Here is a 24,546-nt window from a genome sequence, read left to right on the forward strand (position 1 = left end):
AAAAGTAAGTCATGGGGACACTGAGAAAAATGATTTAAAAAAGTGATATATAATAATATATATTTATACAGATATATGAAATAGTTTTTGCTTTAATTGTTTTAGATTTAGTCATTTCGATTTCTGGGTTATATGGTATTTCCTTGAATAAATGTGTCATAAGCCTGAATTGTGTCATAGGTAAATATATCTGTGTGTTAAATATAGATAGCTGTTTGCTCTTCCTTCTGGGTGTTTAAGAAGCTTCTGTCCTGTGCAGCAGCTGATACTTTTTGGTTTAGCTCACAGGGTAACCCCTCATTCAGGGGAATGTGAGGGGGACACTTGACTTATATGGAAAGACAAACAAGGTCCATGATGTAAACCTGTAAACCTAAGTTAGAAAAACTTTTAAAAAACTTAAAAAAAATAAATAAATTAGGTAAGCAGTTACATCCATTTTTTAAAAAGAAATTCTAAGTTTATAAGCAGAAGTATTTATTTTGTATTTATACATTAATTGCTCTTCACTTTGAAATATTTGTGTGAGCGCAACATTTAACTTAAAATGTCTATGTCATCTCAACCTATATATATATTTTTTTTGGTTAAAACTTAACTAGACTTAACTATATCTAGCTACTTCAGTAAATGCCAACTTGCTAATAGCATAGCCTTTGCTGAATGAGTAATGCATTAAAGATCATTTAAAGGGATACTCCACCCTAAAATGAATATTTTGTCATTAATCACTTACCCCCATGTCGTTCCAAACCTGTACAAGCTTTGTTTGTCTTCGGAACACAGTTGAAGATATTTTGTATGAAACCGGGAGGCTTATGGCTGTCCCATTGACTGCCAAGTAAAATAAAGGTCCAGAAAAATCTGAAAAGCATCATCATAATAGTCCATCTGCCATCAGTGGTTCAACAGTAAAGCTATGAAGTGTCGACACATTTTTTAACGCAAATAAAACAAAAATAATGACTTTATTCAACAATTCCTTTTGTCAACAGTCTCCTCTGTGTCTCTTCACATCAACTGCCTACGCTTTTCTGTGTCAGCCACGCCACAATAATGCTCTGTTTCTATGTGTATTTATGCTTTGATTAGAAAGAAAACTATATCTTAAAATATCTTAAATTGGGTTCCGAAGACAAACAAAGCTTTGAAAACAAATGAAACTCATCTAAATTAGCATAGCAAGACATTAAGTTCTTTTAAATTCAAAGAAACAAGTTCATTAAAGTCAAAACAATGAAATAATTTAATTTATATTACCTAAAATGTGTCAGTTTTGTGAACTCAAAAGCAAAAGGAAGTTCTAAATACTCCTAAAAGTTAATTTATTTGAACAAATTTGTTTAAGTTTGCCCTTTGTCATATAATATTTGACATTTGGAGCATTAGACAGCATATTATTTCTTTCACACGATTTACTTTTATGTGAACAGAAAATGTATGTCAGTTTTATACATTCCCATTCAAATACCATTACAGATATTCAGAACAAAATAAAAATTATTGGCAAAGACCATTAAAAATTGTCACTGAGCACGCGCCTTCACCTCTCTCCGGTCTCATGCGCTCCTTGTCACCTGAGTTCTAGGACTGCAATTCCCATCCTTCCCTTCTGCTATCATTAGTTTCCAGCCCTGTCTGGTTTTCTCATCAGCATCATCATATCCACCTGTTAATCATTATCCCCCCTTTATCTGGACTGCCTGGTTCTGTGTTTCTCTGTGAAGTGTTGTTTTACCACGCTGCATGTTGCTTCGTGCTACCATAGTGTTTTATGCTCTGTGCATCCTTGGTTTGATACCTGCTTCAATAAAGTCCTGCAGATGGATCCGACTGCCTCTACTTCGTCATTACAAAAATAGACTAACTAATTACAATATTTATTAATTTAAATGTTAATTAATAGGCCTACAACTTAATGTTTCGATCTAAGCACCCAGCAAATAAGCTTTTTTAATAATAATAATAGGTTTATTATATTCTTCTTTATATTATTCTCTTATATACTGTATTTTTTTTTTTTTTACAATTTTACAATAAAAAAAAAAAAAAAAAAATATATATATATATATATATATATATATATATATCCGGCATTTAGGAGATGGCATCATGACTGCAGTCAGCATAGTTCCTACATACGGTAAGAACAGAATAAACACTGACATGCACACACACATGGGGTGTAAATTTATCGTGTGACTTCACTCTCTGTGCATGACAAAGGAGGCAGTGGGCAATCCCAAATTGGACAGCAGGGCCCATGACGGAAGTGGGACAGTAAAAGTGACACCAACCCATTGATCAAATTACAACCATAAACATATTAGCCTTATGAGCATCTTGGATTTCCTGTTTACTTGAAGCTTCAAATTCTTATTTTATTCATGATCTCACTGATGTAAAAAGGTAGTGGAGGGAGGTTCTAGACACCTGTTGGAGAAATATATAAACTGAAGGGACCTGAAGAAAGCAGATCACACTTCTGAGAGCACGGATAAGCCCTCAAGACAACACCACCCAGACAAACAGATGAGAGCAATGTCTTCTACCGAGAGCCTCTTCGTGGATGACCCTTTCTTTGCAAACTCCCACATTTTGTGGCCCAGATGCAGTATGACTTTTTCCAGCTTTAAAGAGGATTTCCTCTCCCATAAAGCCCAAATAATGCAGAACCTGAGGAATGAGATCAGAGACAGCTTGCTGAATGAACTCACTGATGAGTTCTTCCAGTGTCTAGATGGTCAGAGCTCCTTCTCCAGGCTCTTCAGCCTGATCAACACAGATCAGAACAAACGGCGAGATGTGTCTCTTACTCTGGACACTCAAGGCTTCTCTCCAGAAGATGTCACTGTGACACTATCTGGAAGGCGCCTGGAGGTGATGGCTGGCAAGCGTGCCCAGATAGACACTTCTTCATCATCTACCAGCACCACACATGGAGCAGAAGCCCAGGCACAAGGATTTGTTCAAGCTGTGCAGCTTCCTGACCACCTGGATCCAACCTCCTCGACCTGCTCACCCGGAGAAGATGGACTTCTGCATATTGAGTCACCAGAATCCAGAGACAAGTCCTGAGAGGTGCAGATCATTCCCATCCGCTTCAGGACATCCCTGGATTTCCCCATCAACAAGGACAGCACAAACAAAATGCAGGATAAAGCTGAGAAATCAAACCAAAAACTGACTGATGACCTATACACTGTACAATTATTTTTCATGAATAGTGGATGTGTTTCAAGTGACTGTAAATTATTGGTTCTAAAAAGGTTTTAATAAAGATATTTATTTAAATAAGACTTCATGCACAGACCTAATAATGTCTCCTTGAGATATGAAAGATTAAGGCTGATGATACATGGGGCAACTTTTTGAGCACTTCCCCATTGAAAATGGGTAACAAATGTCTGTCTGTATACTTTAGATCAGTCATGGGCCCCGTCTCTCACCTAGTTGCCTGATGAGGGTAAAATTGAAAGTGACCCAGCAACATTGCTAAAAACTTTGCCCCATATCATCAGCCTTAGGTTTTGAAAGGGGATTTACAATCCCTAGGCATTATTATTATTGTCGATGTGGAGTGCTACTTTACCGATTTTCAGTTTTCTTATGGTATGTTAATTGATGTACAGTACATAATCACTGATATGCAGGTATGTTTCTAGAATAGGACTTCACTTATTTGTTTATGTTCTATGTTTAGTGAATGTGGTGGTGGTTTGTGGTGTAATGTAGATCATTTTAGTAAATATGAGACTTTTCTTTCTCAGTTATCACTGATTAAACTTGAGAGAGGCTTAAAGTATAAGAAAAAAAATAATAAACCAGCTTCCATAAAGGTGTGCAATTAAGATCTCTGGAAGTATTTCGTCTAACAAAATTTACATTTACTTAAAATGTCTGTGAAACAGAATGTAGCCTAAAGTAAAAAGTATAAAATAATTTCCAGAGAAGTATCAACCATCCAATATATTGATGGCGCTATAGACACATTATTGAAACTTTATTTATTTATTATTCATTCAAAAACTAGTAGCCTATTATTGCTAAACCTTCCGAATCGTACCGATTAATTTTAAGATTAGTCAGTGTTTTTTTATTGTAGCTACGTTGTGATGTTTCTTGCCCAACTGAAGTGATCACCTGTTGAAGGTTCACTGGATCAGTTCTTTTCTTTATATATTATATATTATGTTTTTAAAATCTGATTTACACAGAATGCGTTCCGTTTTAAAACTTGAGACGCAGCGTTGAGGAATAGCTAAATGCAGAGCTATCTGGAAGGAGTAGCCTACCTTGCCTTCCCTTGAGTAAATGTTTGGAAGACGGGACTGATAGGCCAGTTTGTCTGTTACATGCCTTATCATTAATGTCTGATCATATATTAAAAGGTTATTATGGTGGCTGGTTGACCACCATAGTGACCACCAGCCATAGTAACCTACTCATAACCGATTACAATTATAGTTTGTAATTGATTTCTTCTCATTTTACCGGACACAGGAATCTTTTCTATCAAACGAAAAATGCAGGGCATCCGAGATGCAGGAGGGCAAAAGTTCAAGAAATGAAAGGCTTCCAGATAAAACAGTCAGCTAGCTTATAAATGGTATTCTTGAAATGGACAGCAGGGGAATTTGATACCAGAAAATCATGAGATGAAGAGGCCAAATGCTGCCATTACATTCAATTCCCAGGAAGAGCTAAATAAAAGCCTGTAAAGGTTTCTCTGACATTTTCAGCCTAAGGGAGATCATTTGTTGTGGCTTCAGCACAGGTACAAAACACAGTGGTTAATATTTGATGTGTGCAACCTCAGGCAACAAGATGGAGGAAGCGCACAAGGGAAACCACAAATGTCTCCGGACTAATTTAAATGTCAGCGGCATAGAGATGTTTGATCTGGTTCCCATTAACGAGAAATAATGTCTCGGTCTGAGAGAGAAAGAGAGATACAAAATAAAGGCAATTGCTCATGTCCTCTCTCAGCGCCTGCCATTGATCACTGCTTTTACCAGATTTTGGGCAAGAGGATAAAATAGCACATAATTGTCTTTGAGTGGGCAAAAGTTATACTGAAGTTAAATGGAACTGGATTTCCCATCTTCACTAACAACTAGCATGGTATTTCCTGCACTAAAAAATAAATACAAACTAATTGTGTCATGGTAGCTTGTCATGCTTAATAAGTTTAGTAAGTCATCATATAAAATACTAAATATTTTAATCAAATTTTAAGTATTTTTTAAACATTTTTATATTTAAATATTTTAATGTATTTGTCTAAATATAAAATAGAAACGATTGAATATTAATCTTTTATTATAATAAAAATAAAGTCAATACATGAATATACAAAAAATTTTTCTAAATCTGCTTTATTTAGGAAATATTTTTGCACATGGCCCTAAACATTTTTCACCAAATAACCTGTTTATGACGTTGCCTCCTTATTACAGTGTGTCAACAATATCACTGATATCATTGACGGGGTGTCTACAGCTACGCTTAAATAAAACTTTTTAATGGGTGCTTTCAGCTGAGGCACATCTCTGTCCAATTCTCTTCACAAACTTTAATGGTCTTGTGTGGCCTCCAGCACAGATGACTCAAACAGTATCAAGCAGTCCTTCTGGGCAATCACTTGTGAAAGGAGACCCACACCAGCGGGTAAATATTGATCCCGTTTTCACCCAGCACTAATGATAGTCCAGTGTCTTGTCGAGCAGTTCAATGCCTCTGGGAGAGGAGACCTGTTCCCTCAGCAGCCGGAGTCATCTGCACCAATGCACCGATAGAGCTACTCCCCCGTGCCTTGGCATCAAGCTTTTTCAAAACATGCTTTCTTTCCTCCTCTCAGTAATTTCTTCTTGATGGTCTGAAGATCTGACATTTAATCCCAGACTGTTTAACCTTGGTGAGCATTGGTACACCAGATGTTGAAACTGGGTTCATGTGATCCATGGCTAATGCATTGAAAGGAAAGTGAGTTGCTCAGTAAAGAAAGGGTGCAGGTGATTTGAGTCTTTTGTTCAGGTTCAGGATTACCTGTGAACAAGCAGCCATTTATAATGGAGTATATGACAACACAAGATACTACGACTATACACAAATTTACATGCAACATATTAAAATGAGTTGTTTTTGATAATATGTGTTTGACAGTGTTTTTTTGTGTTTTCAAATTATCTTTTATGTTCTGCAGAAAAAATAAAGTTTTTTTCTTTCTGTGTGCTGATTCTCACCAGATTGGAATCTGATGGAATTAATGGAAAATATTGTAGATTTAATAATAAATGTACAAAACAGTGTATAGGCCAAGATATTAAGTAAACAGACCTAAATAGACCTTAATTAAGGCAAACGCAATGTTTAACCCCCCCCCCCCCCCCCCCCCCAAAAAAAATACCAAGGCTGTGAGAAAAGGATGTCTGTTTTATGGGCTGTACTGTAATGTTCAGTATTGTCCTATTCTGCCATTTTCTTAACACACGGGTTTAGGGTTTTTATTTTATTTTGATAAAAAATTTTGGCACTAGGAAATATTTTGAAAAAACATGTCGAACGTCAAAGCCGGAAAACAGGTCTCTTTGCTTCTGCTTGTTGGAGAACGTGCTTACAGCCGTAATAAATAATAGCGATATCTATGGACTTTTAAGATAATCCATTTAACTAGCTATTTTTATTGTTGATGATTTATTCATTTTTTTATATCTAAATGTTAGTGAAAAGAATACAAATTATAAACTTTTAGATATCAGTCCACATATGTGATGGACATTGGTTATGATCATCACTGGTATCTACTTTGAAGGCATCTTGAGTAAAACTGCTTCATATTTAACAAAGCATATGCAAACCGCTTAAACCGGAAGTGACGAGACTCAGAACGCATAACCACTATTTTGCATACATTTAACAATTAATAGGAAAGTAAAATTGTATATCCTGTTGAACAGACTGTATGTCTATACCTCACAGGCTTTCACAGGTTTTCATTATAAACAAGTATGTCTTCTACCCAACGGTCCAACCCAGGGCTGTCGCAGGGAATGCTGTCCTAATGTTGTGCATAATCCTTTCCCCTTTTTTCAGTGCTTGATCAAAAAAAAAAATACAGGGTGTTTTGGTTTTTTCACCATCACCAGCTGGAGTGTCCTGGACATCCACTAGTGGGCACTGCTCCCTACTCCAGTGCCATTCTGTCCTGGACTCCATTTCCCACAACTCTCTCACAACTGCCAGGTCTCATCAGCTGTTGGCCCCTCTGCCTTGTTTGCCTCCATGGTTCCCCTTGTTAGTTTCCATGGTGTTTAATGAGCTCCTCCCCCTTGCTACCCTGTTTGTATCTCCCTTTTAATACCCTGTGTATTCTCCGGTGTCTTTGCCAAGTCTTGTTAGTGTCTGCTGCATTTCTGAGTAGTCCCCTTGTTTCCTGTGTCTCTGGGTTTTGAATCCTTGAATGCTCCCTGAATATCCCTTGCCTGTTTCCCCTGCTTTGTTGCCTGTTTGGGCTGTTTACCTGTGATTTGATAATTTGTCTGTTCTGGACATCGAATCTGGATTACCCTCTAATGACATAAGGGCGGGACAATAACCTCTCTCTTTCAGCAACCTGTCAATCACATGAGATCGCAACATTTAGCAAACAACGATCCGATTCCAGATGTACAAAGCCATTTTACTTGAATGTATGTCACAACAGAGAAGAAAAGACACGGTCACAATCTCGGCTTCAAGCCAACCTCAAAGTAGCTTGCAGTAGTGTGCTAAAAAAAAAAGGAAAAGAAAGGGAATGTTTAATATGACAGATTTTACCTTGAGTAATATAATGTAATATGTAATGTAAAACGGACACAATCAACACTGAAATTAACATTTTCAAGAAATGCATGAAGTAATATTTAAAATTAAAAAATTTAATTAATGCATTTAGCAGACGCTTTTATCCAAAGCGACTTACAGTGCATTCGATTATCAATTTTTACCAATCAAAAAGATGGTTTAATATGGTTTTAGCCCAAAAAAAACCCATAAAACCAGCCAACAGACTAGTCTGACAAGTTTGGGAGCCCAGCGAACTAGCTTAAGCTAGTTTTATTTATTTATTTATGTATTTATTTTCTTAAATCTTTTTTTTTCAGCAGGGTAAATCTTCAGTACATTGGACAGTTTGTTCATTTTACCAGAGAGCAACAGAAAGACCTAATCCTAAAAAGATCGAACTCATTAAAGGATCAGTGGTCAAGGCTCATTTTGATATTAATGACTCTAGACTTATTAGATGTTCCAACTGCCAGCTTGGACAACTAAGAGGATGAAGCTAAGAAAATGTGCTTTGTTCTTTCGATTTATCGGCGGCTTAAACATCAAAAACTAATGGCAGCATCAGTAGCAGGTTAGTAAATTGTTCAGATCCCCCCTGGAGTGTTTCACATTTTGGGATGGGGAAAAAATAATTGGGGCAATCAGCTGTGGTGAAGAGTCATGTAGGTTTGAATTAGATCATTTTGCAGTTTCGCCTTTATGAGGGTCCGTGACAGTCTGAAGCAATAGGTGTCATGGGGCGACAGTATAAAATGTGGTCCATCGTGTCCAAACCCGAAAGGTCTCTACGGCGATAGATATAAACTAGTAATAAAGATATATTCCCCTGGCAGTGGGTGCACTGATTTGATTTGTCCGGTGGTTCAGTGAAGCGTCTGCCCAGGTCTTGACTCTACCTGCCCCTCATGGCACATCTGTGATGATTATGATATCTCAACACAAGGACGCCCACTGCTCTGAGCGCTCACATTACCCTGCTTGAGTGTGCTTCTGATAAATAGCAAACATTTGTTTCATCCCGGATGATATTTTGCTCTGGCATTACCTGATAGATGCTTAATACACCACCTGAATTATATCAACTTTATAGATTAGGCATCAGAAAGGAAGTGGTACATTTTTCTTTGTTTTAACATTTGCTTAAGATCTCCCATGTCGTATTTTAATATATTTTGAAATGTAATTTATTCCTGTGATGGCTAAGCTGAATTTTCAGCATCATCAGTCCTGTCTTCAGTGTCACAAGACCTTTAGAAATCATTCTAATATGCTGATTTGTTGCTCAAGAAACATTTCTTATTATTAGGTTAAACTGGTTAAAATATTTTGTGAGGACTGTGATACTTTTTTCTAGGATTCTTTAATGAATAGAAAGTTCAAAAGAACAGCATTTATTTGAAATAAAATCTTTTGATGATTGAATTCCAAAAAAATGAACTGGATATTTGAAACCAACAAGCATTTGTGTAATTGGACTTTTGGCTCAAAAGTGTGAAAACTAGCCTTGTTCTTCTAAATATACTGTGAGCTTTTATAATAAATTCTCTCCATTTTCAAAAACTTTTAATTGCACTTGCCCTTTAAATATCCCAAAAAATTCCAATTGATCTCCTCGCTAGAGATCAACACACCACCGAGTAAATGTTAATGTGAGTTTTACCATTATTTATCGTTTTGCTAGTTTACTTAATTGACATTCTTGGGCAGTGTTGAGAGCAATCAAGAACACCGGAAACACTCCTCAACAAAAGACATCTGTGTACTCAGGAACCCCCAAATAGGGCAATCAAACAACACCACCTAATCTAAGAAGAACAAGAAAAAAAATAGATAACCCCTTCCAGAGGTTAAGAGGGACAAAGTCTATAACTATAACAGTCCTACTTCATCAGACCTTAAAAAAGGTCTTGTTATTAAAGATGTTTTTGTAAATGAAGATACTCATTCTGATTACTGTATAATCAAATATAGCGAAACATCCTCTTTTTGGTTCAATAAACCCTGTAAAAGACTAAATTAATTCACAGAAAAACAGAACACAGAAGACACGTAAAATGGCAGGAACTCCATCCCTTGAGGACCGAGACTCAAGGGACCAAAACTTCAAACTTTAATCTAGATAAGGGCTTCTGAGAACTACAAAACCAGCTCCAATCAACATAAAACCACAGCAGTCCAGACAGATATTTTCTGCCTCACATTTTTGTCAGCATCCGTTCTAATAGAATAAAAAACATTGAGAGGATAGAAAAATATGAACTGAACAACAATGGTAGATCACATGGAATTTGAGGCTGGTGTGGTAGATGATTCGTGACTATAATCATGGTTGACGTGCAACATCACACTTTCACTGAGTATGTCAAAAGCATGCAGTTCTTTAAGTGGCAAGCTGTTCTTTTCAGCTGAAGAAAATATTTTCCTCCAAGAACGTCTGTGTCTCTTTTAAAGCATTGTGTAATAGATCAAAATAATATCCCTGGACTGAATAATGATTTTTTTAGTTGGCTTACACGAAGTAATGTGTTTCTTCTAACTTAAGGCCTGGCCTTGTCATCTTGCCAGGATAAATAGCTGTAATTAAAATGTTGCTGCAGGCCTGTTTATGCCAGGGGCAGGATGGTTTTGGCTCAACAGAAGTTAAATAGAAGTTGTTGTCGCAGGTGTCATCATTTACTCCCTCCTTCAGGGAATACTGGCACAATTGTATCAATATATCAAAAAAGAGCAAAAACTACTATTGATATTAGACTAGAACAGTATTATTGTACTATTAAGCATCCACTCTGCCTTGTAAGAATATGTTAAAGAGAATTGTAATTTAAAGATGACATGTCCTGTGTGACTGACACCTACCATAATGTGTATTAAAATAATTTTTTCCTGAAGCATTTTAATACAGATGTGCAATCATTCTCTAAAGATGCCAAAGGGAGTTTTCATTATAGATGAATCCCCTTATGACATGTATTGAATAAGAAGAGATAAATATATACTCTCAAACTCGGTTGGCTTTGGTATGTATGAGTCCCTTATTGAACGCAATATGAGAACATACACTGTAAAAATATTCTATTATATTTACAGTAAAAGTAGTATATAAATTAGCTTTTTACCATAAAATGTACTGATAACCACCATAATAATACAAGTGGTACTACAGAAAGCCACATAAGGAATCATCATAAGTGAGCTATCCATAAAAAATGGCAAATACTTGTGTATATATATATTACAGTCAAATTACATACAATGCAATGTTTGACCATTTAAAATGTTCACCGTATATTTCAGACGTGTGAAGGTGTTTCAGCCTTACAGGGACCTTTAAGAAAAATCCAAATTTTAGTTAATTTAGTATTTATGTGTTCAATAAACACTTCTTAATTTTAAATTGCTATCATTTTTATCACACCAAGTGCTTTAAAGAAATTGTAATTTGAGGACATTTTTTGCAAATGAGTTAAATAAGTCTTACACACGACGTCAGCAAACTGTCACTTGTTGTGTCATCAGGTCTTATACAACTAATCTTCATAAGTGAAAAATACTATTAAATACACATCATCACATTAGACTTTACTTAATCAAGATGATCCTCTTGGTATTTAGCTGATCAGATCTGTTGTTTTAACATAGATGAATCAAGGCATCAAAAGTGCCCTTAATTTAGGAAATCTCCCAAAAACCATCTTTGCACTACAACACTTGAACACCATCTTTTTTTAGTAGTCATAATCTGCTTGTCTGAAATGTTGGCCGAGGTCAATAGTTAGTGATTTACTGGCAGACCAAGCAGGAATCCTTTCAAAAGGGCCTCTAATATGGAAACCATCTAATTCCCTCTCACCTGAACAAAAACAAGGCAATAAAAACTGACAGTCTAGGATCAAGAGAGTTTAATGTTTGGTCTGGCTGTGGCAAATGCCCCAATTCTGTATCTCTGTAATGGTGACGAAGCCCCTTACAAACAAGTCTCATCTTTTATCCTTAATAAACACTATTTGACTGTCAAACCAAGTTCTGCGGTTTGATCTGTCAAGTCAAGCCTTGGATACTGTGTCCATTTTCTACAGTACATCTGCTGTAACACTCAAGATATTTCAAAGACACAAAGGGACACATGTTACTTATTGTGTTAATAATTAGATTTGATAGAAGCACAAAACACTTGAGCACTTACATTTGTGTAAAAAAAAAATAATAGTGTCTGTTTTTGTTTTTTCTGTTGGGTATAGGACCAAGCTTTCATATCTTGGCAGTAGACTCAAGCCATATGTTTTCTTCCGTGGACAGACACAGCATCTGGGTGGTAGGCCTGCAAGCCCATCATCCATCAAATCTAGAGTTGGTTTGAGTCTTCTCTTGTGTTTTGCCAGTTTATTGTGACAAGAAGCTGATTTCAGTGCAGTCTCTATAGACTCTACACAAAGACCTTTTGATTTCAAATAATAATATTATTTTCTGATTATTATCTCTCATAATTATAACTGTAAATATTCTACTATATGATATTGGCCTGCTTATTGTTGGCATATGCCTTTTTACCAATTCATTTGACCCAAGAATCTTTCTATTCCCACCAGGCATTATCCAAAGTAAAGCGTTTCAAAAAGTTAATACTGTTTTCTTGATGTGCTGTTGTGAATAGGCTACTTGTGCTCAACAGATGTTTCTTAATTATGCATGAAATTAAGACTCCTGTATTTCATTTGTGTTCTCCCCCAGCTTTATATTCAGAGTTAATCTTGATTTATATATATATATATATATATATATATATATATTTTTTTTTATCACATTTGTATCTTCAGAACACATGGCTTGACAAACATTTCCATATGCTTATCTTCTCCTCCTCATCAGAGATAACAGATTGGAAAATTAAGACGTGACCGATATTTATTTTATTCTCATATGCGGGAAAGATCGCTGTCAATCTTCTGTGTTAACCTTTTCCTTTTACATGTACCAATTGCACTCTACAACAATGAACAATGAGTCTGATTTCCTCTGTCACGATTTGCTGTTGATGTAAGATTTGCTACTGCAGTGATGTCAAGCAGAGATGCAGAAAAGATGATTACATTATAAAAGAATTTGGATTAAGCTTATTTAATCAAACCTGCCTGTATGAAATGGGTTCAGCTCTTCTGCCCTTTTTTTCTTGTCATCCTTTCATTATATTCCCAATAATTCCTGCTTCTGCAGTGACCTTAACCATAATACCCCTTTAGCAACGATCTAACAGATGAGGGCTGTGTTTCCCAAAAGCATCATAGGCCTATAGATCATAGAACCATTGCCAACAATCAGGAGTGATTCTAGGGTTTTCATTTTAGGGGGGCTCAACACCCAATGTAATAATATTAATAAGTAAATATACCATATCTTCCGGACAATAAGTCACACTTTTTTTCATAGTTTGGCTGGTCCTGCGACTTATAGTCAGGTGCGATTTATTTATCAAAATTACTTTGACATGAACCGAGAGAAATGAACCAAGAGAAATGAACCAATAGAAAACATTACCGTCTACAGCCAATGTTTTCTCTTGGTTCTAAATAAATGCGACTTACAGTCCAGTGCGATTTATATGTTTTTTTCCTCATCATGGCATATTTTTGGACTGATGCGACTTATACTCAGGTGCGACTTATAGTCCGAGAAATACGGTATACATTTTTAAAAGGTTTGACTAATAGGGTAGGGTAGTATAGCCTACTAAGCTTATTGTGGTATTCCACTGTAGGCTACTTGCATAGATGGGTATAACATTTGAGTAATGAATAAGCTATATTCAAGTCTTCCCGATCACACACACACTCACTCACTCACACACACACACACACACACACACACACACACACACACACACACACATACACACACACACACACACACACACACACACACACACATACACATACCGGTTTACCGTACAAACACAACATTTTACTGTTTGCTTAGTAGGCCTACATACCTCTTTCTTTAGCTCAAGTATACCAACCTCTTTCTATGCTGAGCCAAAGTCTGCTGCCTTTTTCATATGAAATTTAAAGGGGACTGAGGCAATCACAGGTTCATGCACAGTTTATGGAGCTAATTGCAAAATTTTTAGTGGGGCTGAGCATACATTTGTGGGGGGTGGGGTGGGCTAAAGTTCCCTAAAAGGACTAACGACGGCCATGCCACCAATGTCATAATGCCGAGGTCTGCTTCACTGCTGATGCTTTGCTGATTTTGCTTCTGAGCAGTTGTTTCTTGTATACACTGTGCTTACTAGTGCGTCCACTGGGAGCTCCTTAAGCATCATTAGTTTAACATGCCATCAAAAAAAGGCCTCTCTTTTTCCTCTTCTTTTGGCAATGAAATTGCAGTTTTTGTTTCCAATATTTGTTGCTTTATAGTGCTAGAAGAATCGGTAAGAAAAAAAAAACAAGAAAAAAAACACCAAATAACCAGAATCAGAACCAGGACTTGTGACAATCTAATTTACTATTAACAGGTTTCACTAATGTTAACCATGAAATGTTTCATTTTAAACAATATGCATTGTTTCATAATTGGAAGTAACTTTTTGTCAAATGTCTTTAAAATATGGTTTGTTTGTTTGTTTGTTTGTTTCTTTTTTAAGAAATGTCACTTGGTTTGATTGTTTTTTGTTTTGTTTTTCATAATGCAAAGACATTCTTTCATATCTGTGGCTTAAGTGTCCAAATAGTTTAATGGATCCCTATATAACTCCAGTGTAACACAGTGTTTTTATTTTTATTGTTGTTATTTTTTTCTGTTTTTCTTTTTTCATATATTCTATATTTAGGTATTCTGGAACTCATTGACACTAATAAAATCTCAGTAGTGTCGTAGTGGCCAGTGAGTGAAGTGCTGAACTTGAGTTCATGGTTCAGTGCACTGTTTGCAGGGATGGTTCTTTGAGGCTGGGGGATGCTTATGAACTCATGAGTGTGCTATTGAACAGGCCACAGGTGTTAAGGTTGCATGAGGCCTTCAGGGCTTCAGTTGGAGCTGTCAGCTTTGATAAAGGTCTCTAATCGAGATATGCTGCAACCGCCACACCAGAGAGCTGAGATAAAAACTGTAGTTACCTCAGTTGTGGTCACCTCACAGAGAGTTCAGATGCCATTGGTGTCCTTACATCCTTCAGTTCACTGAGCTGCATTTGCTTCATAGACCTGATATACTGCAGTTATGTTGATTCTTATGACTCGTTGGTCAGTGTTGCTAGTGTTTTTTAAAGTGGCTGCAAGAGCTCCAATACCAATACAATACCTTTGCAGCCCAATTTGTCAACCTAACACAATAAAGCAAGTCTAAGGAAAACTGTGCCACAAATCAAAACATTACCTGCTTTGTATCCACAGAGTCAGTTCCATATTATCATATAGTTTGAGTCACTTGGGCTGCAGGTGAATGATGACGAACCACTGTTCATATGGGGTCAGTCAGTGTTATTGAGGTCTCACTTTCTCTTCATAACTTGTTCTGCCATCGGCGCTCGAAGTGACTGTTCGCTCATCCTGCTATTGCTTCGATTTCACCAGTGGTCTGCTGCCAGATAATTGTTCTCATAGAAATGCACTTATACCAGTTGCCTTTGCAGTAAAGCACAAGCATTTAACAATAACAACTCATTGCCGTCACCCACGGGTGTTTCTAGAGTTTCTTCAATACTGGTAACAGGCCCCCCATAAAAAATATATATATATTTTAATACACTTTTTTTACGTAATAGCTACTGTTTTGGATATAAATGGATATAAATTATCTTTGCCTAAAGCACACTCATTTACAAACTGCACATGCAAGTAGTGAAGACATTTGCAAGTTTTGTTTCCTATAATGGCTTTGCAGGTAAATATCCACCCCGTCTACAATTTTTTTTTTTTACTGTCTTACAAAATATCCGGTTACTATTACAGTGTGAGAAACCATTGCAAATGATTCAGAATGTGAGTGAACTGTCTGAATGAATCAGTCTGAATCACAAACAGTTTTAAACCTTTTTGTAAACTCGTTGGGCCGATGAGATAAAATGAGTGATTCATATTCGAACAGCTGATAAGAAACACACATGACTTCACTGCTGAAATATTATCAGAGAAAATGATTCTCAGGTCGGCATACGTCAATCCCATTGACACATAAGGATTTATCAGAAAGATTTTTACTAATGACGCCACTTCTCCCTCCACTTCCTGCCACATGACAAATTGTATCAGAAGATTTCTTGCAAAGAATGACAATAACAGACTTCACAGATTCAAACTGGCTCCTATTATGAATAATCAAAGAGTTGAACAAGGACTAGAACAGAAAGTAATGCAGGAAAAACAAACACTTTCATTGCCTGTAAAAGTGACACAGTTCACAAGCTATTTGAAGACACCAAAGTCCTCAGTATTTGAATTCTTGTCTTAACCTCTTTTTGTACTGTCATTTCAATGGATTAGATTAGAATTGATTATTCTTTTCTTCAAACCAGATGTTTATGCAGTTTTTGCTCACCTGAGATCTTTGCAGGAAAGCCACATTTGCCAAGACAGAAGGCTGTGTGACTGACAGTGTGCGTCTGCAGGGTGTGTTATGACGCAGAGCCTGCTAACCCCCTACACATGTTCTCCTACTCCCTCAACCGCAGGTGTGACGGCTCCATCCAGCACAGAAAAGGAGCTTTTTCCAAGTTCTTCTCCTTTTCCCCTTCAAAAAGGGACTCATGTTCACTCAATTCATGTGAATCACAATTAATGTTAAGCTATATTTATGGCCGATTGAAATCTATTACTGTGAAAATATGCTTTTGAGAAATAAAAGAACATATTTACCCATCATATACTTCCATAGCGATGCTTCCTGTTGCAGAATATCATTTTTAAGAGTGTAAGCTGTCTGAGAGGGTTCTTACCTGCATGTTTTTAGGGGTTTGAATCCTGCCGACAATTCCTCAACAAATCAAAAGGACATTTGGGATTTGTGTAGATAGCTAGTAGGCAGTTCGTCATAGTTTTTGTTGTGCTAATAAAAGGCCAGTCGATTATGTGACACAAACCTGAGAGGCGGACAGTGAAATAAACAGGCACAGACTGAGTCACCGCAGCCCATTCTGTAACACTTTTGTTAGTTTTAACATACAATGATATTTGTATGTGGCATTCAGTCAGAGCGCTGATTACTTTTAGATAACAAACTGATGAGTCTTTTTTCAGGGAGGGAAATCACGCTTTTTCGAGTTGTCCAGGAAGTTATATAAGCCACAGCTTGATACTAAAGCCAGATGACACAGTAATACATGGGATGTCACGGTGCCTGATTTGTTTGTATTTGGCAAATGAGTGCACTGAAGAAAGAATTTATTTACAATTTATGGTCATATCTTTCATCTGTGAGTCATGTGCTATTGTCGAAACATGCAAATTTATAGTAAGGTATATTTCTAATGCTTTTATATTTCCTTCACCCTCCTTTAACACTGCTATAATATTTCCAATGTCATTCAATGACAAATACATCATACATCAAGTGCAGAGTGAGTTTTCTTTTAGACGCATGAGCCGTGGGTTTATCTAAGTCTTTCTTTCAGCCGGTTAGCTTTAACCTTATATTGCCATGTCAAAGGAATTTATGACGTGGTTGTGTGTGTATCTTTCCAAATAGGCTTTTCCAAGAATTTTCCAAAATGTTATTCAGTTTTTCTTTAGATCCACTCACATTGTAAAAAGTAGAGCTCTTAACTGTAAGAAATGCAAATGTAGATGTGTAACCTAACATGTATGACATGCTTAATGTACTGTAATGACTTAATTAAATTAATTGAGATGGTGCCAAATGAAGCACAGTTTTATGGTAGAAGAGCTGCCAAAAGAAGCTTTTCTACTTTATGAGAGTATCATCGACCTCGAAAAATCTACTTCTGGAAACACAAAAGACTGAATAATGAATGAAGTGAACAAATTATATTGCCCTATCAGCATATCAAACCATCCTTAAATGTTAATAAAGCATCTGGATGAATAAAATACTAACATTAATATTCTTTTAAATCCCTTACTGCCTATAAGGAATATGTCTTCCTGCTTTGACATACAATATGTACTGTATAACTGATTCAGGGCCAGATGGGATATGTGACATCCTGGCATCGCAACATGTGAATGCTATTAAATACAATTTGTACCTGGATGTTTCAGTTAGATTGCTTGATATTGCAGGTTTGACAGTATCTTTTGATTAACAACTACAAGTTTTAAATGTTGAAGGATGACATTTTTTCTTCTCACAAGGCAAGAAATAGGTTAGCAATTTGATTGTCTCTTGCACTTGCAAATTAAATAATGTCACATTCATTAAAATACTGGGTGACATTTTTAAATGTTTAAATGAATTTTTAAAGTGGGGACATGTGACCATACTTGTTAATTATATATTTGATATCTTTATAGTTATTTATTGTTTAAGTTTATTTTTTTCTTGGGAGTAGGCTGTAAGTCACAAAAATCATACATTTATTTTACTTTTTGCTACATTTTAATAGAAGAAAACATAGCTAATAATGGGGAGGATGATCAGAAAATGTCATCAGCTAGACTCGAATTGTACCTTCCACATAAGCACCGCAGCTTAATGTTTTGAAGCACTTGCTTTGACAAATAGTGCAAATTTTATAATAAAATGTCATTATTGAGGACCTCTCTGCAACAAATACATCCAAAATCTGCATTAAAAAAGCTAGGACTATACAGAAACCACCACATATGTGTATCTGAAAAAGAACTTCTCCTCATGACACACAACCTTTGCTATTCAACATATACTCAGTCTTTTGTGTGTGTGACTCCTCTTGAGTCAGTGTGAGTTTTGGGAGGGGGGGGGGGGGGGGTCTCGGAGCTGGTACATCAGTTCGAGTGACTAGGATCACACCTCGAGGGGGTTGAACATGCCTCCAAACCACGATTGATGAGGAGCTTATGAACAGCATCACCTAGCTGAGGAAGAGCAGATAGCATGAGCAAGCCCCATTGACGTCTCCTGCGCTGTGATAGGGTGATTTGGATGCTTATGGGTGTGGGCCTCCCTCTGAGGGCTCATGTACAAGAGAGCAGCCCACGTCAGCTGCCCCAAGACTAAATCCAGTATCATGACGTTGTGCACATGAACCAACAACAACTTGAAAGGACTGAAAGAAGTCATCACTGCCTGTTGTGTCAATGAGTAAGATATTAGTTGACCTTTTTAATACTTCTGGATAATAAAGATGATGACACATGTAGAACTGAACTATTTGGATGATTAGTTTAATTGCATAGAATAAATGATACTCTTAGTGAAAAATTACAGCCGGACTTTGAACAGGCTGTTTCAGAACCACAATTCAAGTTTTAAACCAAGGACATGTTAAAATTTATAGCATACAATTAGTTTTTTTTTTTTTTGTATCATATTGTTAATTTAGCTGACTGTATGGAGCACTACTAAAATATATTCACCATTGCCAACTATTAAACTTTACTAAATGTCTCTGTTTAAAGCAATAAATCATTGGTATATAATGACATAAAATAGGCTATAAGTTTTATAATTACAGCAATAAGTTTATACAAGATTAATTAAGTACGAAACTTATAGGCTCAGTTAATCAGAAATAATCATATAAAATTGTTTAAAAAGTGTAATACCCAGGATTAATGATTGCAATTTCTTTTTCTTTTTTTATTTCAATTCATAATAAGTACCAGATAACACAGTAATAAACCATATGATTTCAGTCATTAGTTGCTGTTGTCCTGCATCTCTTTTTGAGTCTCATTTTATGAATCATTCCTTTTTTTTCATTCTTTTCTCATGTAATGTGACTAAACCAGACGGGCAGAAAGAGTGAAACATCAAGTTAAGACATAATTGATTTCTCACAAAGCTTTCTTGGGAGTATTAACTACCTGCAACATAATCAGTCTGTTGGGAACAAGTTTTATTATTTATGCCTCAAGGGACCAGAAGAAATCAGATGCATTATTATAGATCCAGGAGCCACAGAAACGCTTTCATTTCTTTTTACCCATATCCTCTTAGTGATTTAATTTAGAACATATGCAAACATGTCACTGTATCTTTTAAAAAATTACAGATTCTTCATTTCCGGTAACAAATGATGTTGGTACGTACATTTTCTGCATGGAACATAAGAAGCAGCTAAATGCAAATATGACGCAAAGTGACACCTGTGGGATTCTGCAAGATCATATTTAATTTAAGTTTTTCCGAAGTCGGTTTTCATTTATCCAGGCTTCCATCCACTGCAAATAATCTTGTATCTTGTTGAACTGGAAGATTAAAGAACGTTTTCATACAAATACCTATAGATTTCAACAGGATTGTGAAACGTGTGTGTAAATGGTAAAAGATTACAAGTTAGGTTACAGAGCGAGGATTTCCATTTGCAGTCAAATAGACGCAAATGTCCAGAAGAGGTGGTAACCATAACAACAGTGTGTCGAGCTTTAAATCGTGATCAGTTTAGGTTGTTAAGATGACATAAGTAGCCTACTACTGTCAATATACAGTATGTCACTTAATTCTGTTCATATAAAACTTATTGTAAAATAAAAGAAATAAATACTGTTTAAGAGTTTAATATCTTATGGAGGTCGCAGTGATTTTGCCAAGTAAGACATGTTCCTGGATCAACATTGATGATCCTGGATCAACACTATTTACCAAAAATATAGACTTAACACAGTTCCTACCCCTGAACCTAACCCTACCCATCATTTATTCCTAAAATCATTGGGAAATGATTGCTGATTAACAAGACTGTAGCAGCACCTAACTGTGATTTTAAGCCTAAAACAGATATCTGTTGTTCTGTTCGCTCAGAATCAGTTGTTAATTTGATGAAGGGTCTAGTAGAAAAAGCAAGAATTATATTTGATTGCTCGATTAGTGTCTGACTTTTGATTAGCCGCTGCAATCAATCTTTGGAGCGTCATCTATTTCTATTGAAGGCCAATCAAACTCAATTCCTTTCATCAGAAACTTCGTACTGAGACAAGACACTCTGAACTTGATGAAAGTTCCACTTGACAGACACAATTGTTGCTATCTGTTTATAAAGACTGGGGTTTTAGTAATAAGAAACTTTGTTAATAATACTATGTGCAAAATCATGTAGCCGTTCAAATTACGTCTCAGTTTCAGGTAATTGATCTGCAGCTGAACATCAGTAATGATCTTAATGAAAATATCTCGTGAGGTGTATTACGAAAGTGTTCATGGTTGACGTTGGATGTGATGCTGGGGGCAGAGCTCCTGTCATTTCCACCGCCCGTCTCGTGTTTACGCAAGGCGCAGCGCCGTATATAAACCGCTTGAGAAGCGGACAAGATTGAACAGATCCGTGAGTGGACAACTTCTTATTTCTGAAAGACCTCGCTAAGAATCTAGAGACGCAAAAAAATAAAATAAAAAAAGAACATTGAAACAAGAAACTTCAAGGTTCCACTCCAGAGAAATAACTGTACCTAAACTCTTTGGCTGCTGAAAGTAAGTTGTCTTGTGGTTATCGTTCTGCATGTGGAGGTGCAAAATCAAAACTTGTGTTTAACATTTGAAAGATGCTAAATTTGGCTTTAATGGGAAAATCTAGGCTTTGTTGTTTTCATTGCTGTAAAATATATGTCGGATACAAAAGATGTTTTCAGTGTCATTTGTATTAGTACGAACACGTTCAGCACCATGGACAGCAATCACTTTGACGCGCATACTACTTTTATTTAGCTTCTAGGAGGAGGAAGTTCGAGAGTCTAGATTAACATTAAAAAATAGATTTGATTTATTCATAATTATTCTATTTAAGAAAAAGTTATTTAAAAAAAATCATGGTTTTAAACACAAATTAAACTGATTTGTTTCTTAATGCAGTTCAGTCTTGATTTTTGAATTTCGATCGAGTTTTTGCCGTCGTGTTGACTGCAATGTGCACAGCTACTAATTTGCAAAACTATTACAAAACTGTATTTGTCGTAAATTCTCTTCCACCTGTTGTTGCGCTCGCACTTTCCTGATCTGCTCAGATTTCTTATAAAACGCCGTTTCATTTAAAGCAACCACAATAAGTCTTCATGTACATTAGTTAATGGAAGGGGGAAAAACGAGATTTTTATTTTTCAGATGGCCATCATGCTGAAACCCTGGACCGTCATCGCTACTGTCCTCTTCTGCGTGCTCCTGTGTCTCGGGACATTTGTGGACGCCTATCCGCCCAAACCAGAGAATCCCGGAGATGACGCTCCTCCGGAGGAACTCGCCAAATATTACACCGCGCTGAGACACTACATCAACCTCATCACGAGACAACGGTGAGAAAGTCAAGCTGGTTATCATACAAATGCACCTGTTTGCTTAAATTATTCTTACCACCCCACACTTCGGACTTCGAACAGATCTGAACACCATCTCTCAGTAATATGTCAAGAAAAATTTCCAAGTTCTGTAGTAGGTTTCTGAAATTGCATTATGATCCACTTTTTAGTGGCTAAAGGCTCTTTGCATGACAAATCTGAGTGATAAAACTCAAACAGATGCACCTCAGAGAAACCTCTGAGATTGAATAGGCTACTCATCTGTCATAGATGGATGTTTCTCTCAGCCCTGCTCTATAGAGGACAACATTTATTTAAATATTTATAATCTTCTAACAGGCCTTTGACATTTAGGACTCAGACAATGAGTGAGACATTCAAATATAAAAAAAAAATTCAGTAAACATTTTTTTCACCCCACAATATACTTTAATTCCAGTTTATTCCAAGAGAGTACCTAATGTCAGCCTTGTCTCTTTCCAATACCCTGCTAGTCCACCAAAGAACCTTAAATCTTGCCAGTAAGAGTCCAAATGAAAATCTCTGATGAATATCTAAGATAAAACCAACAGACATGATGTTTCAAGACTGTCATGACTGTGTTTAATGAATGTTGGTCCCTTCACAAAGTATTGCTGACATCTATAATGGAGAGCAGGTGAGAGTCTGTAGAGCTCATGTTTCAGAAATAGCTAAAACATTAGTTTGGTTTCAAACTCATTGATGCTCATTGATGTTGCTTGTAGGCATCTATCAAGGAGGAATCTGAGCATGAAATTGCTTTGTGGATTTGAGTGCCAAAACCGCAGCACTTTAGATGTTTTTCAGTGTAGGCCTATTCGTCTTGAAGATGCCGTTCTGAGAGAAAAGAACTAGTATTATTGTCTCAGCTCCATACTAAAACTTTTCTCTCCAATTCTACTGAATGTTCTGTAGAACTGACAGTCATGTTTTGTCTGAAGATATAGAGGCTTTGTACCTTTCATCTGTGTGATCAGTGTCAGAATCTTCTGGGTGACGTGTCTCAAGAACATTGAGCTGTCAAGCGGTCAAAAAACATTTAACTGCTAAATTAGATTCATAACATCTGGGGTGAAAAGACAGTTTGTATTCAGTGATTGGTGTCTGACAGATAAAGTGGGCTGACTAGTTCTTTTCACTTCCAGACACTTTCACACACCACAATGAGCCCACTGTGTAAGCAAATTGAGATCATTATTTCAATACTGAAATGTTCCCAGCGAAGCTACACGGATGGAATGAAGTAATGAGGAAATAAAATGTCATATTCCTTACATCCAGGTATGGAAAAAGGGCCACCTCGGAGGATGTGATGGCTGAGTTGCTGTTTGGAGATGACACAGAGCACAAACAGAGATCAAGGTGGGAGTCTTACTTTTAACTTTAACTGCTATTTTAATGTTAAATAATAACAGACTTGTCTTACAACTATAAGATTGTTTCCTGATTTAAATGGTCTTCTAAAAGTATTTAGGGCAAATGCAGTTTTTTTAAATCCTTGAGGAACACACTCATGAAAGGTGATGAGTTGTGTGTTAATAGCAAGGAGGAACAACTCATGAATTTTTCACACCTGTTGAGGAATCAGGGGACAGATGGGATCCCTGGCTTCTTTTCTCTCTGTCCGTCAGAAAGGGAGTGGGTTCGGGAACATGACGCACAATGAATATTTGAAAGGCCTTGACATTTAACTGCCCTAATTAGGCCTCAAAAAGGAAGAAATCGCACTGTGCTTACTAATTGAAAACTGTAAATCCCTGACAGACTTTACACCGTTAAAGAAAATAGTATCTGTGAAAACAGTGAATAGGGAAAATTTCTTATTGATGTCAGAATAAAATAGCAATATTGATTGCTTATTAATTACATTTATCTCTTTCAGATATGATGACTCGTATATGTGGTGAAGTCCAGTGACCCCCGTGTCACCTGTCTTGATATAAGCCCACCTGTGCCTCCCACAGAAAACCTCCAGACTATATGTGAACCAGTTACCATCAACCTCATCCACCTCTTTATTAAATACATCCTCTATTTTCTTTCATGTGCACAGAACAAATCTCATTAACAACTGTACATAATATATTATAATAGGATCTATCAGTGGAAATGTATAGGCTATGTGTAAACGTCATTGTGTCATGCAGAAATGATGAGTTTTGATTGTACCATGTCAATTATGTGATTAAAAGTTTATTGGTTGAATCTGGAGATTTATTTTGCTCTGGTAGTTTTTGAACAAGCTTTACCGTATGCCATAAAGAAAAAGAACAAGTCATTAAAAATTGATATCGTAGTACATTTTCAATACTTAATTGTTTTT

General features: G+C 36.4%; 2 protein-coding genes across 2 annotated transcripts; both read left to right on the plus strand.

Moving 5' to 3' along the window:
* The first annotated feature begins 2,457 nt into the window (after nt 1-2,457).
* Nucleotides 2,458-3,368, plus strand: LOC132148602 (heat shock protein 30-like). Its single transcript, XM_059557304.1, has one exon. It carries the CDS (start codon nt 2,533-2,535, stop codon nt 3,076-3,078), a length of 546 nt encoding a protein of 181 aa, XP_059413287.1. The 5' UTR covers nt 2,458-2,532; the 3' UTR covers nt 3,079-3,368.
* Nucleotides 3,369-21,221: 17,853 nt separating this feature from the next.
* Nucleotides 21,222-24,434, plus strand: LOC132148603 (peptide YY-A). Its single transcript, XM_059557306.1, has 4 exons — nt 21,222-21,384; nt 22,012-22,199; nt 23,505-23,585; nt 24,106-24,434. The coding sequence occupies exons 2-4, from the start codon at nt 22,012-22,014 to the stop codon at nt 24,128-24,130; spliced, it is 294 nt and encodes a 97-aa protein (XP_059413289.1). The 5' UTR covers nt 21,222-21,384; the 3' UTR covers nt 24,131-24,434.
* The last annotated feature ends 112 nt before the right edge of the window (nt 24,435-24,546 follow it).

The sequence above is a fragment of the Carassius carassius genome, chromosome 9 (genome assembly GCF_963082965.1).
Source record: "Carassius carassius chromosome 9, fCarCar2.1, whole genome shotgun sequence".
NCBI classification, from domain to species: Eukaryota; Metazoa; Chordata; class Actinopteri; order Cypriniformes; family Cyprinidae; genus Carassius; species Carassius carassius.